We start from the raw sequence: 17,387 nt of genomic DNA on the forward strand, positions 1-17,387 counted from the left end.
AAGTGAATATCCAACTGGAAAAAAATACAGTTGGCTCCAAATCTCACATTTTATACAAGCATAAGTTCCCAAAAGTTCAGAACTTTAACTTAACATAATGAAGGCATGAAAGTAAAAAAGAATTGGTGAGAAAAGTGTTCAGAATCTCAGAATTGGAAAAGCCTTTCTCTGATTTACAACAAACCCGAAGGCCTGAAATAAAAGATTAATAAATCTGACTACACTTAAAAATTTAGTTTACAGTAGATATCGAACAAGCTACCCCACAGTAAAATCCTTAGCTCTGCATATACTCGGACAGATTAAATATCCTAAAATTCTTCTTTCCTGAGAATATTTCATAGATATCTACTTTGCTACCATTTCCATAGTCAGTTATAAGAATTATATCTATTGATAACTGACAAATCTAGGCACTGTACTATAATAGAAACACTTCAACATACATCAATGAACTCATTTGGTTATAACAATTCTAGAATGGAGAGATTAAAATGGTGAGCTGCAGGACTCTGCCCAGGTCTTCTCACTCCACAACTAGTGCTCTTGCACCAACCACTGCCACTTCTCTAGTGTAAATACACAAGTGCGAAAGAAGTCTTGTATTTCAAAATACTCATAGGAAATAAGGTGAAATTTATACATCTCTTAGAAAATCATGAGATTATTTACTGCTGCAATAACTTGTATTTCCTCTTCATGTGATAACAGTAACAAATAGAAAAGAGGGAAATACACTCAAATATTTTATTAGGAATAAAATTCCTATCAATATATTATCATTAAGTATATACCACAGCATGACATTGTTATCAAAAGTTCCTTGTAATGAAATAGGATGCTACTTGAAGCAAAACTGTTACTTTTCTCAAAAGTAGGAGACTTGATACCGAAAATATGATCAGGGAACTGGCTACACTCGTCCTCCTGTCCATTAGCGAAGTGTTCAACTAACCTAGTAATATATCAAGGCAGTGAAGTAACTGTTCAAAACCAAAACACATGTTGCTAGTAGAAATAGTTTTGTGATTAGGGAAAGCTCAATTCCTACAGAAAGTAATAAAAGCCTCTCCTTTGGATGAGGACATTATGAATGTCACTAGTTGTTGCAGACAAATGCATTTAATCAAGAATATTATTTTATCCAGTGAAGCAAAAATGCCACCGTCCCCATGCCCCTCCGCAAAATATATGTGCTTTTAAAATCCTCTATAGTTTCCATGAACAGAGTTCAGTTTCATATATACATATATATATTTATACACACACACGGAGTAAAAGTAATAACTAAAACATAGAATGTATACAAATACATACACACATGTACTTCCAAATAACTAAAGAAGATACCTTAGAATTAGTTTTCTTCTGAGCCATTTCTACCTCCTTTTGCTTGTAAAGGTGATTGTTTAGACTTCCATCTTGTAAGACTCTGGCCTTCTGATCTGGAGAAAGTTGCCACTGAGTGTCATTGCGCTCTTCTACAACCTGGAGACACATTTCATTATGATTCTGGTCTCATACCGTTAAAAAAAAAGTTCAAAAATTGAAGAGGAAAACTTTAAAAAAATGTTCAAAAGAACATGATCCCATGTTTAAATTTATTTTAAACCTAAATAATATATATTGAGTCAAAGGGATATTATAAAATATATATGTATTGCACTATGTAATATTGATGGAAATACAGTTTTTATCAAAATCTTATTTACGTGATTTTTTGTGGCCTTCAATTCCATGTTTAGCGTTCTAAGAGCGAGTTGAACTTGTTTTCTTTCAACTTCTTTCTTATAATAGTCTTTGTTGCTCCTTAACTTTTCCCTAATATTTTCATATAACATATCAGGATTTCTTCTTTCTTCTTCTTTTTCTTGTTTTAAGGTCTATCTGCAATTACATGCGCTTCTTTTATTTTTTTTAATTCCTTTTTTTTAACATTTATTTACTTTTTAAGACATAGATAGAGAGAAAGCATGAACGGGGGAGGCACAGAGTGAGAGGGAGACACAGAATCGGAAGCAGGCTCCAGGCTCTGAGCCATCAGCCCAGAGCCCGACGGTGGGCTCGAACTCACGGACCCCGAGATCGTGACCTGAGCTGAAGTCGGATGCTCAACCTACTGAGCCACCCAGGCACCCCTACATGTGCTTCTTTTAAAATTTCAAAAAAAGTTCATTTTATGATCTGGTTCCACAAATGTTGGCTTATTATTCAAATGAAAAATTACTATGTTCTCCAATTGTTTTCCTTGTAAGGCTCATGTTTTTAATTTGTCATTTTAATCTCTTCCAAACCATATATACAGTTGAAAAAAGCCAGGAGAAAGCATTATGCAATTTAGTTAGTTTTAGTCAGTAATAACCTGGTAGATGTTGTAGGAAAGGAAGTTTGAAATTATTCAGGAAAGTTAGAGTTGAAAATTATCCCCTTTCCCACAGGTATAATTATTCCTCCATAGGACAGATAATTCAGTTTCTCATTAAAAGGAGAAGTTGCTGTTTATAAGCAAGTTTATCAATTTCCTGGAAATAAAATTTCCACTTGACGAAACCTTACAGGTACCTCCAAAAATGATGTGCAGTGTAAGAGAGCATTTGTGGATGTTGTTTACACAACATACACGTGCACTGTCATCCAAGACTATGCTGACGAGTCTAATATCTGTTGCCTATAATTTTTGTTTCTTCTTCCACAACACTTGCAACTTACCTTGTTGAGGGTGATTACCTACTTTACGAATCACTTAAACGTCCCTTTTAGAACAACACAGGATACGTATTGATTAAGTAAACAATAGAGTAATATGACCTTTCAGCATACACTCTTGAATTAAATGTTATGACAGAGATGTTGAAAAAACTTATCAGTAATCACTTTCCGTATTACTTTTTTTAATGTTTATTCATTTTTGAGAGAGAAAGGGAGAGCCCATGCAAACAAAGGGGGAGAGAGAGAGAGAGGGAGGCAGAAAATCCGAAGTGGGCTCTGCACTGACAACACACAGCTCGATGTGGGGCTCAAACTCACGAACCCTGAGATCATGACCTGAACCAAAGTCGGACGCTTGACTGAGCCACCCAGGCGCCCCCAGTTTACATTGTTTAAATTTTTTGTTGAGAGAGAGATGACACAAGTGAGCGACGTCAGAGAGAGAGCAAGAGAGACAGAATCCCACGAAGGGCAGACAGAGAGGGAGAGACAGTGAGAGAAGAGGAGCTCACCCGAAGTGGCGCTCGTGCTCACCTAAAGCCGGGCTCGAGCCCACCCAAAGCAAGGCTCAAACTCACGAGATCATCACCTGAGCCGAAGCCAGATGCTTAACCAACTGAGCCACGCAGGCACCCCCACTTTACCTTTTAACCCCTGCATGTTAAGAAGCAAACGGATCGATTTAGGGGAATTTTACTGTCTTGAGAAAATTGACCATTTTATAATCTGTTGGTAGATACACAAAGTAATATAAACTTTCCTGAGAACAATTTAAAAAATATGGATCAAAGTCTTTTTTTTAAATTTTTATACTTTAACCAGATTATATTATATTGAAGAATTGATTCCAAGTAAGTAACCAGGCATGTAGAAACAGTTTTATATAAAAGACATTCCTGACAGCATTAATTAAAATAATGAAAGATGAAAAACAAGCAGAATTCAATCTCTTCAATAATGATGTTTCTTGGACTATGGTGGACTTTTATATGGCCGTTAAAATTGTGATTTGGAATACACATTAAATTATAAGTATATTCTATTAAGAACTTGCTGTGTTATTTCCAAGAATCGCACACCTCACAGCACTAAACAAGTATTCTTTCCAGGAAAATCCCATAAGGTAAGTCAGCAATTACAAAATTTTCCCTACACATCTGTAGTATAAAAGGAAACAGTTGAAACATTTCCTTCAAGCCAAGAGCAGAATTCACGTTCCCATTCCACTTTTTGATGCTCTAACCGTGATATCATGTCTTTGGCTTCTCGTAGCTCGTTTTGTAGTGCACTAACCATTTTTTCCTTTTTTGTCATTTTTCCCATAAGAAGTTTACAGTGATTTTTTGTTAAGTTTCCTTAATTTCTAATAAGAAACACGTATATCTTGGATTTTCAAGAAGCCAGCATAATCTGCATCAGAGAAGAAACAGAAATAAAATAAATGAGTACTTTTTGTATATACAGGCCTGTGCATCTTCAATTCACTCATTCACACATTGAATAAATATATAACTTCAATGGAAGATGTTACACTCAGCTCTACAGATACAATAGAGAAGACCCCTGGCTCTCGATTAGCTTAAAGTCTAGTGAAGGAGAAAGACAACTCAAACGGTAATTCTAAATTCAGATAGTTCCTATTAGAAGACAGAGTTCTGTGATCATAACTTGATCTAGATTGGGCCCAAGGAAGATAGATGTCCCTGACGAAGAGATAACTATACTGAGGAATGAAGGAGGAGCAGGAGGCAATTAAGCAAAGGAGGAAGACAAGCACTCTCGACAGTCTAGAGCATGTGCCGAAGTTCCACTGTAATCTGCTCCTGGCCAAGATGGTGTAACACGTACTAATTGATCTTCCTACCTGAAGCAAGCCAAAACAAAACAGACAAAATACAATTTTAACATGATTTTCAAGACGCAGAACTTCAATGAAGGAACATGATCCCTGAAAACCAAACACGTTTGCCTAACATGTATGCCCAAGCTCACTGCCTTGAGAGAGATTTCAGGCTACGACACAGGAGACATAAATTATTTAAGTAGATTTCATCAGACTCCTTGATTCGAGGAAGCAAAACTGAGAGTCGGGTGAAGTCAAGGCAGATAGAGACGACAGGTCAGCATCCAGGAGACGAGAAAGCAGGACACAGAAAGAACCCTGGGCATCTGCACAGGGTCCCCTTTGGCTATTCGGCAGAATAACAACCAGTGCATACATGGAAGGAAGTCATCAAGGGAAAAAAATCTGAAAAGAGTAGAGGAAACACTGCCTGCTGCTCCCACAGCACAAGGGACAGTATCTATTCACATTAGCTAAGATAGAAAAACTCATAAAACTCCATCAACCCCCCCAACTGTTTAAAATCTAAGCACACCTGCTGGAATGACCAACCCACCAATATGAGTAGGGAAATAAAGCAACCAGAGTCACAACAGAGAGCATGAAACACACTCCAAAGATACCTGTTGAAGGGCCAGGCCCTGGAAAGTGCTCACAGGTGCAGGACACATGACAACTAGGAAAACACATAAAGTACCGAACACTGATGAAATGTAAGAATTCTCAAAAGAAACTCCAGGAAGAAATGAGAGCTAGAGAATTGCTCAAAACGATATAAACAATATCGGTTCAAGAATTTAGAATAATTTTTGTAAGATTAAAAGCTGAGCTTACAAAAAAGCATAGAAGACAGCAGAGAATCTTTTGCTGCAGGGATCAAGGAACTAAGAAATTGTCACAGCAATTAAGAAATACTGTAAATAAGATGCAAAATAAACTAGATGCAGCAACAGCAAAGATGGAGGAAACAGAGGGGAGAATAAGTGACATAGAAGATGAAATTATGGAACATGACGAAGCCAAGAAAAAGGGTGATAAGAAAATATTAGACCATGAGGGGAGTATTAGAAAACTAAGTGATTCGATGAAATGTAATAATATCCGGATCATAAGACTTCCAGCGTAAGAGAGAGATAGAAAAAGGGCAGAAGGTTTACTTGAACAAATTATAGGTGAGAACCTCCCTAATCTGGAGAAGGAAGCAGACATCCAAATCCAAAAGGCACAGACAACTCTCTTCAGATTCAACAATAGGTCTTCTCCACAGCATATCATAGTGAAGCTGGCAAGTTACAAAGAGAAAAGAGAATTCTGAAAGCAGCAAGGGACAAACGGGCCTTAACCTACAAAGGTAGACACATATGGGTAGTAGCAGACCAGCCAGCTGAAACTTGGCAGGCCAGGAGGTGATGGTAGGAAAAAGGCCATGTGATGAATAGGAAAATATGCAGCTAAGAATCCTTTCTCCAGCAAGGATGTCATTCAGAATAGAGGGAGAGATAGGCTTTCCCAGAAAAACAAAAACTACAAGAGCTCATGACCCCTAAACCAGCCCTGCAGGAGATCCTAAGGAGACTCTGTGAGTGGAATGTTGTCAAGGCTACAAAGGACCAGAAACATCACCACAAGCATGAAAGCTCCAGACAACACAATGACATGAAATCCATATCTTTAAATAATCACTCTGAATGTGAATGGACTAAATGCCCTTATCAAACACATAGGGTATCAGAATGGATTAAAAAACAAAATCCATCTATATGCTGTCTACAAGAAACTTATTTGAGACATGAGGACACCATTAGATTGAAGGTTAGGGGATATAGTAGCATGTATTATGCTACTGGAAGTCAAAAGAAAGCTGGGGTAGCCATACTTAGATCAGACAAATGAGATTTTAACATAAAGTCTCTAACAAGAAATGGCGAAGGGCATTATATCATAATTAAGGGATATATCCATCAAGAAGAGCTAACAATTGTAAATGTTGGTGCTCCCAACTTGAGAGCCCCCAAATATATACCTTGATTAATCACAAACATAAGCAATCTTATTTATAATCATATGGAAATTGCAGGTGACTTTAATACTCCCTAACAACAACGGACAGATCACCTAGGCACAAAATCGGTAAAGAAACAAAGGCCCTGAAGGAATCGCTGGACCAGATGGATTTGACAGATCTATTCAGATATTTCATCCAGCAGCAGCAGAATACACATTCTTCTCTAGTCTACGTTCTTCTCTAGTCTACATTCTCCAAAACAGATCATACAGTGGGTCACAAAACAGCCCTCCATAAATATAAAAGAACGGAGATCACACCATGCGTATTTTCATTCACAACACTATGAAAATTGAAATCAAACAAAAGAAAAAGTTTGGGAAGCCTCTAAATGCAAGGAGGTTAAAGAACATCATACTGGAGAAAGAATGGGCCAACCAGATGATGAAAGGAAAAATGAGAAAAAATATATGCAGGCAAATGAAAATGAAAACATGACAGTCCAACCCCTTCGGGATGCAGCAAAGGCAGCCCTAAAAGGAAAACACATTGCCATCCAGGCCTTTCTCAAGAAATAAGAACAATCTGAAATACAAAATCGCACCTCACACCTAAAGAAACTAGAAGAACAGCAAAGAAACCCTACAGCCACTAGAAGAAATAAGAAAGATTAGAGCAGAAATAAACACTATAGATTCCAAAAGAAAAACCCCAAAAAACAAACAAAAAAATAGAACAAATCAATGAATCTAAGAAAGAGTTGTTTTTTTTAAAGAGTAAATAAACTTGATAACCCCCTAGCCAGCTTTCTCAAAAAGAAAAGAGAATCCAAATAGATAAAATCATGAATGAAAAAGGAGAGGTCACAATCAACACCACAGAAATACATTTATTAGAGAATACTACGAAAATGTATATGCCAACAAACTGGACAACCTGGAAGAAATGGACACATACCTAGACAACTACACAGTACACAAACTCAAATGTGAAGAAATAGAAAATTTGAACATACCCATAACCAGAGAAGAAATTCAATCAGTTATCAAAAATCTCCCAAGAAATATGATTCCTGGGCCAGAAGTCTTCCCCCAGGAATTCTACCAGACATTTAAAGCAGAGTTAATACCGATTCTTTTCCAGCTGTTGAACAAATGGAAGAAAAGCTTCCGGACTCTTTCTATGAAGCTAGCATTACCTTGATTCCAAACACAGAGACCCCACTAAAAAGGAGAATCACAGGCCAATATTCCTGATGAACATGGATGCCAAAATTCTTAACAAGATACTAGCAAATCCAATTCGGTAGTATATGAAAGAATTCTTCACCATGATCAAGTGGGATTCATTCCTGGGCTACAGGGCTGGTTCAATATTCGCAAATCAATCAAAATGATACATCACCTTAATAGAAGAAAGGATACGATCACTCATATGATCCTGTCAATAATTACAGAAAAAAAACATTTGACAAAATACAGCATCCTTTGTTAATAAGAAACCCTCAAGAAAGTTGGGATACAAGGAACATACCTTAACATCATAAAAGCCATATATGAGGAGCCTGCTGTGAATATCCTCAATGGGGAGAAACAGAGAACTTCCCCCCTACCCTGCCCGCCGAAGATAAGGAACACGAAAGGGACGTCCATTCTCACCAGTGTTATTGAACATAGTGTTGGAAGGCCTAGCCTCAGCAATCACACAACAAAATGAAATAAAACACATCCAAATTGGCAAAGAAGAAGTTAAACTTACACTTTTCGCAGATGGCATGATACTCTACATGGAAAACCCGAAAGACTCCACCAAAAAGCTGCTCCAACTGATAAATGAATTCAGCGAAGTCACAGGATACAAAATCAACACACAGAAATTGATTGCACTTCTATATACCAATAATGAAGCCACAGAAAGAGAAATCAAGAAACCGAGCTCATTTACAATTACACCAAGAACCATAAAATACCTAGGAATCAACCTGACCAAAGCTATAAGAGATTTGTATCTTGAAAACTATAGAAAACATATCAAAGAAATTAAAGAAGACACAAAGAAATGGAAAAATATTCCATGCTCATGGACTGGAAGAAGAAATATTGTGAAAATGTCGATAACGACCCAAAGCAATCTACACATTCAGTGCAATCCCAATCAAGGTTGCACCAGTATTCTCAGAGCTAGAACAAACAATCCTACAATTTGTATGGAACCACAAAAATCCCAGATAGCCAAAGTAATGTTGAAAAAGAAAACCAAAGCTGGAGGCATCACAATCCCAGACGTTAGCCTCTACTACAAAGCTGCAATCATCAAGGCAGTATACTGTCGGCACAAAAAGAGACGCAAAGGCGAATGGAATAGAGAATCCAGAAATGGACCCACAAATGTATGGCCAACTAAACCTTGGCAAAGCAGGTAAGAGTATCCAATGGGAAAAAGGCTCTTTAGCAAATGGTGCTGGGAGGGCTGGACAGCAACATGCGGAAGAATGAAACAGGACGTTTCTTACACCGTGCAGAAACTCAAAATGGATGAAAGGTCTCAATGTGAGAGAGGAAACCATCAAAACCCTGGAGGAGAACACAGGCCACAACCTCTTTGGCCTTGGCTACAGCAACTTCTACTCAACACACCTCCGAAGGCAAAGGACATAAAAGCAAAACTGGACTCTTGGGACCTCATCAAGGTAGAAAGCTTCTGCACTTCAAAGGAAACAATCCACAAAATTAAAAGGCACCAACGGAATGGGAGAAGATATCTGCACATGACATATTAGATAAAGGATTAGTACCCGTACTCTAGAAAGAATTGGCCAAACTCAACACCCTAAAAACAAATAATCCAGGGAAGAAATGGGCAGAAGACATGAATAGACACTTTTCCAAAGAAGACATCCAGATGGCCAACAGGCACATGAAAGGATGTTCAACGTCGCTCATCATCAGGGAAATACAAATCAAAACCACATTGGGATACCACCTCCCACCGGTCAGAGTAGATAAAATTAACAATTCAGGGAACAGACATTGGTCAGGATGTGCAGAAATGCGAACTCTCTTGCACTGTCAGTGGGAATGCATGGTTGGTGCCGCTGCTCCAGAAAACAGTGCGGAGGTTCCTCAAAAAATTAAAAATAGAATTACCCTACAACCCAGCAATTGCACTACTAGGCGTATATCCAAGGGATACAGGAGTGCTGATTCATAGGGGCACATGTGCCCCAACGTTTATACTATCAAGAATCACCAAATTATGGAAAGAACCCAAATGTCCATCAACTGATGAATGGGTAAAGATGTGGTTTATATATACAATAGATATTACTTGGCAATGAGACAGAATGAAATCGTGCCATTTGCAACGACATGGATGGAACTGGAGGGTAGTATGTGAGGTGAAATCAGTCAGAGAAAAACATATATATTTTCACTCAAATGTGGATTTTGAGAAACATAACAGAAGAACATGGAGGAATAGAAGGGGGAAATAGTTTCAAACAGATAGGGAGTTAAATAATAAGAAACTCTTAAATACAGGGAACAAACTGAAGGTTCATGGAGGGGTGGAGGAAAGGGGAGAATAGGTGATGGGCATTGAGGAGGGCACTTGTTGGGATGAGCACTGGGTGTGGTATGTAAGTAATGAATCGTGGGAATATATTCCCAAAGCCAAGAGCACAATGAATACACTGTATGTTAGCTAACTTGATAATAAATTGTATTTAATTAATTAATTAATTAATTAAACTACAGCCATGTGTGTATGTGGGGAGGGGAATCTAACAATACACTAAGAGATAATTTGTTGTTAACAAATGGGGTTTATCCCAGAAATGCAGAGTTGGTTTAAGTTTCAAAAACGAATTAGTGTTATTCACCATAATAACAAATTTTAAAAAAGAAAATTATATGATCATCTCCGTAGATAAGTTCCTTGTCAAAATTCAACATCCATTCCAGATAAAAACTTTTGGCAATCGTGGAATACAAGGGAACTTCAAAATGATTTAAAACAAAACAAAACGAAACAAGTCATGATAACTCTACAGCTAACGTTGTATATAATGGTGAAAAACTGAATGCATTTCCTATAAGATCAGGAAGAAGACAGGAATGACATTCACTGAATGACTTCTTTTGTTCAGCACTATACTAGCAGTTCTAATCAGGGCAAACAAGATAAAGCAACAAAGGACATCCAGATAGAAAATGAAGTGAAACTGTCTCTATTAGCAACGACATGGTCAAAAAATAGAAGTTGGCAAACTCCAACCTGTGGGCCACGTTACTTGTTTTGGTAAATTAAATTTTATCAAAATACAGCCATGTCCATTAATTTATGCAGTATCTATTGGCTGCTCTTATAGTACAATGGCAAAGCTGATTAGTTGTGACAGAGAATGTATTGGCTACAAGTCTACAGTATTTACCATTGTTAGTAAAATAGTAGTTAAAAATGAATTTTTATGACCTTTGCTTATATAGAAAATTTGACAGAATTAAGAAAAATGCTACTAGAATTAATACAAGAATTTACCATGGCACATGGATCTCTCAGTCGGTTGAATGTCTGTCTCTTGGTTTCAGCTCAGGCTATGATCCCAGCCTCATGGGATGGAGCCCCATGTCAGGCTCGCACTGAGCATGGAGAGTTCTTAAGATTCTCTCTCTCTCTCTCTCTCTCTCTCTCTTTCTCTCTCTCTCTGCCCCTCTCCCCTGCTCATGTACTCTCTCTAATATTAAATATATCTATACATATAAATTTATCAAGGTTGGAGGATACAGAATCTTTACACAAAAATCAACTGTATTTCTATATATTAGCTATAAAGAATCAATAATTAAAATTTCGGGGCATCTGGGTGGCTCAGTTGGGCTCAGGTCATGATCTCACCGTTGGTGAGTTCAAGCCCCACGTTGGGCTCTGTACTGACAGCTTGGAGCCTGGAGCCTGCTTCAGATTCTGTCTACCTCTCTCTCCGCCCCTCCCCAAGTCATGCTCTGTCTCTCTCTCAAGAGTAAACATTAAAAAAAATTAAATTTAAGATATATTATTTACAACTGCACTGAAAATAAAAAAAACAATCACAGTTAATATCATAAAAGACAGAAAGACCTATATATTAAACACTACAAAATATTACTGAGAAAATTTTAAAAGGCCTATATCAAGGGAGAGATATATACTCTGTTCAGGGGTTAAAAGATTCAATATTGTCAAGAAGTCAATTATCCCCAAATAAATGTGTAGATTCAACATAATCTAAACTTAAATTCCAGAAGACCACCAGAGTTGGTTTTTGTTTGTTTGTTTGTTTGAAGAAACAGACAAACTGAATCTAAAATTCACGTGGAAATGCAAAGGATCCAGAGTAGCGGAAGAACACTGAAAAGAACAGAGCAAGACGACAAACACTACCTGATTTCAAAAATCCTTATAAACTGGCAGTGATTAAAACAGCATAATATTTGGACAAAGATGGACAAAGAGATCAATGAGACAGAATAGAACCAATACTTAAACCCTCACACATGTGGCCAACTGATTATGACAAAGGAACAATGGCATAAAGTGGAGAAAACACAGCCTTTTCAATAAATGGTGCTTGAACAACTAGATATTCATATGCAAAGGAATGAACTTGTGTCCATACTCTGTATCACAAATAAAAAAGAATATAAAATGGGTCATAGATCTAAATGTAAGACCTAAAACTATAAAACTTCTAAAAGAAAGCATGAGATAAAAGCTTTGTGACCTTGTGCTATGCAAATATTTCTTAGATACGAAAACCAAAAGCAACAATCATACAAGAACAAATGCATATGTAAACTGGACTTCACCAAAAAGAAAAACTGCTCTTCAAAAACACTGTTGAGACAAGGAAAAGTCACAGAGTGGGAGAAGAAAAACCTTGCAAAAAAAAGGGAGGTGAGAAAGGAACTGTATCTAGCTCTTTCCACCATCTTTCTGTGCCACCATCATGATGCATGTGAATGTCATGGCAGATGCTCCCCAAAGCATAATACTGAAAAGAGAAGCAAACTCCAGGTTCTTACTAGGCCATGCTCCAAAGACATTGTCCTTTTTCTAACTGTGATGATGGTGACACTGGTTACACTGGTGAATTTAAAATCATTGATGATCACAGAGTTGGGAAAATTGTTGTGAAATCACAGGCAGGTTAAGCAAGCATGGAGTGACTGGCCCCAGAATTGATGGACAATGCAAAGATCTAGAAAAATGGCAGAATAATCTGCTCAGTTTGGTTTCATTATACTGACCACCTCAGCTACAGTCATGGACAATGAAGAAGCAAGATGAAAACACACAGAAGGGGAAATCCTGGGATTCTTTTTCTAGGGATGTAATATATATGTGCAAATAAAATGCCTCAGTGGAAACAACAACAACAACCACAAAAAAAAAAAGAAAACAAAATAAGAAGGAACTGTGTCTAGATTATACAAAGAATTCTGAAAACTCAACAATTAAGAACACAAACAAACAAATTTTTTAAAAAACCAAAGATTTGGACAATTCAAAGAAGATACACAGATGGCAAACAAGCACAGGAAAATATGCTCACCATCATCCGTTATTAGGGAAATGTATATTGAAACCATAATGAGATATATACTAAATATCCATCCGAATGGCTAGGATTTAAAAAGCTGACAATACTAAGTGTTCATGAATATGTATGTAGGAATTGGTGCTGACACAGACTGCTGGTGGGAATGGAAAACCATACTACTCCTTTAGAAAACAATTTGGCAGCTTCATAGTAAGGGACTCTAAAGGGACATGAGATTTTTAAGGGTGATGAATACGTTAACTGTCTGGATTATGGTTATCGTTTCATACGTGTAAACATATGTCAAAACTATCAAATGACACACTTCATATATGTGCAGTTTACCTAACTAAAGCTGTTGGAAACAAAAAGCTCTTTCACAGGAAGAACGTCTAAAACATTGGATAAGACACAGACGGAAAGAAGGATGTAAAACCATACAAGATGAAGCCAGAGGACTGTGGCCTTTAACCTAATAGCAATGAGAAGTAATAGCTATGCTTTAAGCAAGGGGGTACCATGATGAAAGACACATTTTTTAAAACATATACTAATTATGGTTGCAGTGTAGACCAAGGTCCTGGGAGGTAGAATGGCAGGGAAAACATTCCTGAGGTTATTTCAGTCATCTAGGAGAAAAATAATGACCTGACCTGGGTGAAGGCACAGAAGAGAAGCAGAGTTAAACACATTAGATGTGCCATTCCCACTAAGAAAGGTACAGTAGAAATGACGACTCTCTGGCTGAGAGGATACAATAGTTCTCCTTTTATTTTAATATAAAACATATTTCTGAGATGAGCAGCTCTATAATACAGCAGTGCTCTATGGTGCAGTAGTAGGCAAGGTGTGCACATATTACTACAGCAATGTACGTAAAAAGGCTTCCTACCTTTACAATCCATGCCAAGTTGTTCAATCAGCAACATGAAATTCTTAGAGTAAGACAACTCACAATGCTCTGAAGCTGTTTCAGATGACTGAATGAAGCCGACAAGGTCATCCATAGAAGTAATTTGCTTTTTGACCTACCAATGAATAATACCATTTCAAAATGTCCCCCAAATATTTATAAAATATACTAGGTGTAGAGAAGTGATAAATAGCCATCTTTTTATAAAAGCAAAAACAGGGGCATCTGAGTGGCTCAGTCCGTTGAGCATCCGACTCCATTTTGGCTCAGGTTATGACCTCAGAGTTCCTGAGTTTGAGTCCCACGTTGACCTCCACAAGGACAGCATGGAGCTTGCTGGGGATTCTCTCTCCCCCTCTCCCTCGGCCCCTCCCCCACTTGTGCGTGCTCTCTCTCAAAATACATTTTAAAAATAAGTGAATGAACATTTAAAAGCGAAACCACAGAGACTTTTTAAAAGAACGGATTTTTATCAAAAAGACACTGTTATCCATAGCTAGTATTTCTAAGTAACTTTTTCACAGCAAATGTCTCTACAACAAAGGAAGATTTTCTATTTTTTCACTACATCTTTCATAATTTTTTGCCACTGAACAATATTCCTAACAAATATGTATCAAAATGATATAATAAAATAAAAATAAAATAAATAATAAATAAAATAAAATTACATTGTCTCTTTTGCTTACCTTGTTCTTTTTCTTAGAAATTTTCTTTGCAGGTCTGAAAAAACCCAACAATTCTTTTCAGGCAAATATTAAATACTTAAAATACAAAGCCTATCTAAACCTATTGCTTCTGATATAAAATCTCTGCATTTGAAACTAATTTTCTACAAAGGGGATTAAACAACAGAGTAACATTAAACCATATCGAAAACATACTACTGCTAATATTAACAAAGGATTAGGTGTATCCAGTTCTAATATATGTGCTGCTGAAGCAAGCACAACAAAGTACTAACGTTAGGTAAAAACTAAAAAAAGCAAAGGAAAATCCTAATGCTACTAGCATTATTTGATAGGAATGATACCATTGTTTGTGTTGTCATTTTACTAAAAATAAGCTTTTACTGGCACTAAAACCTACTTGGAAAGTGCAAGTTAACTCCCTATATGAAAGAACCCCTTTTTAACAATCATGATATTAACGTGTTGAAGAGTCACTATGCAGCTACTCTCTAGGCATTACTATGAGCACTTTACATGTCTTCAAGGTAATTGAAGCCCCACAACAATCCTATGAAGTAGGTTATTATATTAGGTATTTTACACAGGAAGAAAATGAGGCACAGAAAGTCGAAGGGACTTGCCCAAGAAGCCCTCGTCGCTGGCCAAAAACAGACCCTGAATTCAAACCCAGGAATGTGCCTTCAAAGCATGTGTTTTATACTATGTGGTTAAAGTAATACTCCAGTGTTTCTAACTAATATGACAGCAAATGAATCTATATTATGATTCGATTTCTAGCTATAGTGATATATAACAATTTCTGAATCTTACATATTTTTAAGAGACTTTATACTTGGCAAGATGGGAAATATACTTTCAATAAACTAAAGATTTGCTTCTTCTAGAGAAGTTCCTCAACAGGCATTCGTTCATTCATCCATTCCACTGTTTATTCCCACATTCAACACATACTTATTGAGCATACAATCTGTGTCAATGGCACTGTTGGTACAGGAAGCATGGTTTTTGTAATTTAGAGCTCTCTAGTCCAAAAGGAATAATCTGTTATGGATTACTAGTTTATTTTCCAATTGTAAATGAACAAAATCTTCCCCTTTCCCCAGAACCGAAATAATATTAAGTTAATAGAACCAGATACTTTAAAGTCCTTAACAAAATCATAGCTATTTGTGATATTATCAAAGGCACTGCATATTTAAAAGCATCAAGGAAGGATTAGTTTTATTCAGAATGGCCTCAGTGTTTGCATACATTTATGATAAGGGTGTGTGTGTGTGTATACAAATATATACATATAGAACTTATACACATATACTTATATATACATATATAAGAAATTATACATTTAATTTGTATATTATGCATATACATATACATACAATATGTCTATTATACATATAATATACATATAATAAATATACATATACATACATGTCAGAAATTATATAGCCATATATATATAAATATATATATAAATATATATATAAATATATATATACACACTTGCAAACATACATATATATTTTTAAATCTGCATATTCAATTGTATGAGAATACCCCATTGTGGAACCAATTCAGAATAAACCAACTTCTTGCACAAAATCACATGAATAAGAGTACTAAAGACAATTACTATAATCTTTAAAAGATAATGTAATACAATCAACAAACTTCCTAATGTTTGGAAAAGCAAACAATATTAAATTAACTAACCATGTCTATCTCTATTGATCATTTCCAACAGAATACACACTCTAAAAGCTCCCATCTTAAAATAAAAAGAGAAAGAAAATGCCTTTGCAATTCACATTCTTTTTCAGTTATCATCCATTTCTCTATTACCTTTCCCAAATAAATGCTCTAAGGAGTTGTTTACAGTTACTCATCTTCCATGCTTCCATGGTGACTACTGAAACTGCTCCTTGACAAAGTCACTTACCTTCATCATAAATTTTCAAGCAGTGTGTTTGATATGTTGAGTATTTCTTGCTTTAGCTTGGACCTACCTACACTACAGCACTTTATTTCCACAAAAGGTAATCACTGCTAAAATTCCTTCACAGGCACATAAAGAATTTATAGATTTTTACCTGATTTCTTGCTGATCCTTTTCAATGAAATGGCTGCAATCATTCTTTTGTAGTGGACCACCAGTTAGGGAATCTGCCTTCTGCAACACTGATGTGATCACAGATACTTTTGAAGTCCCTTTTTCATTTTCACCTTTCTTTAACTTCTTCATATGTAAACCAGGTTCCTTCCTTAAAAAGCAAAGTCATTAAAAAGCCATAAAAAAGCCAATGCTTTCTAATAATTTTACTGATAAAGAATAAAAAGACAATCTTCATCAAGTTCTGAATTTTACCCATCTGACTTAATTTGATTAATTCAGAGAACAGTGCTGAAGTACCAACCATACACAAGGAAATACTCATCTGTTGCTTCAAACACAGGTAAATATACAATTAGAATACAATGTGATTTGTAAGAATGGACATGTGAAAAGCTGTGAGGACAAGAAAGGCTTTACTGAAGAGGGAAAATAAACAACAGAGGTCACCAGGGAAAGAAACGGGAGAAAACCATTTTCTTAGAGATTAGAATGTGAGCACAAAGATTACACAGATGGCATCTAGGTGCCTTGA

General features: G+C 36.5%; 1 protein-coding gene across 1 annotated transcript in view; it reads right to left on the reverse strand.

Annotated features, from left to right (window-relative positions):
* The window catches only part of LOC128776566 (uncharacterized), a 153,024-nt gene that overhangs the window by 79,274 nt on the left and 56,363 nt on the right, over positions 1–17,387 (reverse strand). The window contains 7 exon segments of the mRNA XM_053901303.1: positions 1,351–1,488; positions 1,689–1,883; positions 3,886–4,053; positions 4,055–4,119; positions 14,030–14,165; positions 14,740–14,773; positions 16,833–17,003. Coding sequence (XP_053757278.1) covers positions 1,351–1,488; positions 1,689–1,883; positions 3,886–4,053; positions 4,055–4,119; positions 14,030–14,165; positions 14,740–14,773; positions 16,833–17,003 — 907 coding nt within the window.

This window comes from Panthera pardus, unplaced genomic scaffold (assembly GCF_024362965.1).
Source record: "Panthera pardus isolate Hobbes unplaced genomic scaffold, ASM2436296v1 HiC_scaffold_1, whole genome shotgun sequence".
Classification (NCBI taxonomy): domain Eukaryota; kingdom Metazoa; phylum Chordata; class Mammalia; order Carnivora; family Felidae; genus Panthera; species Panthera pardus.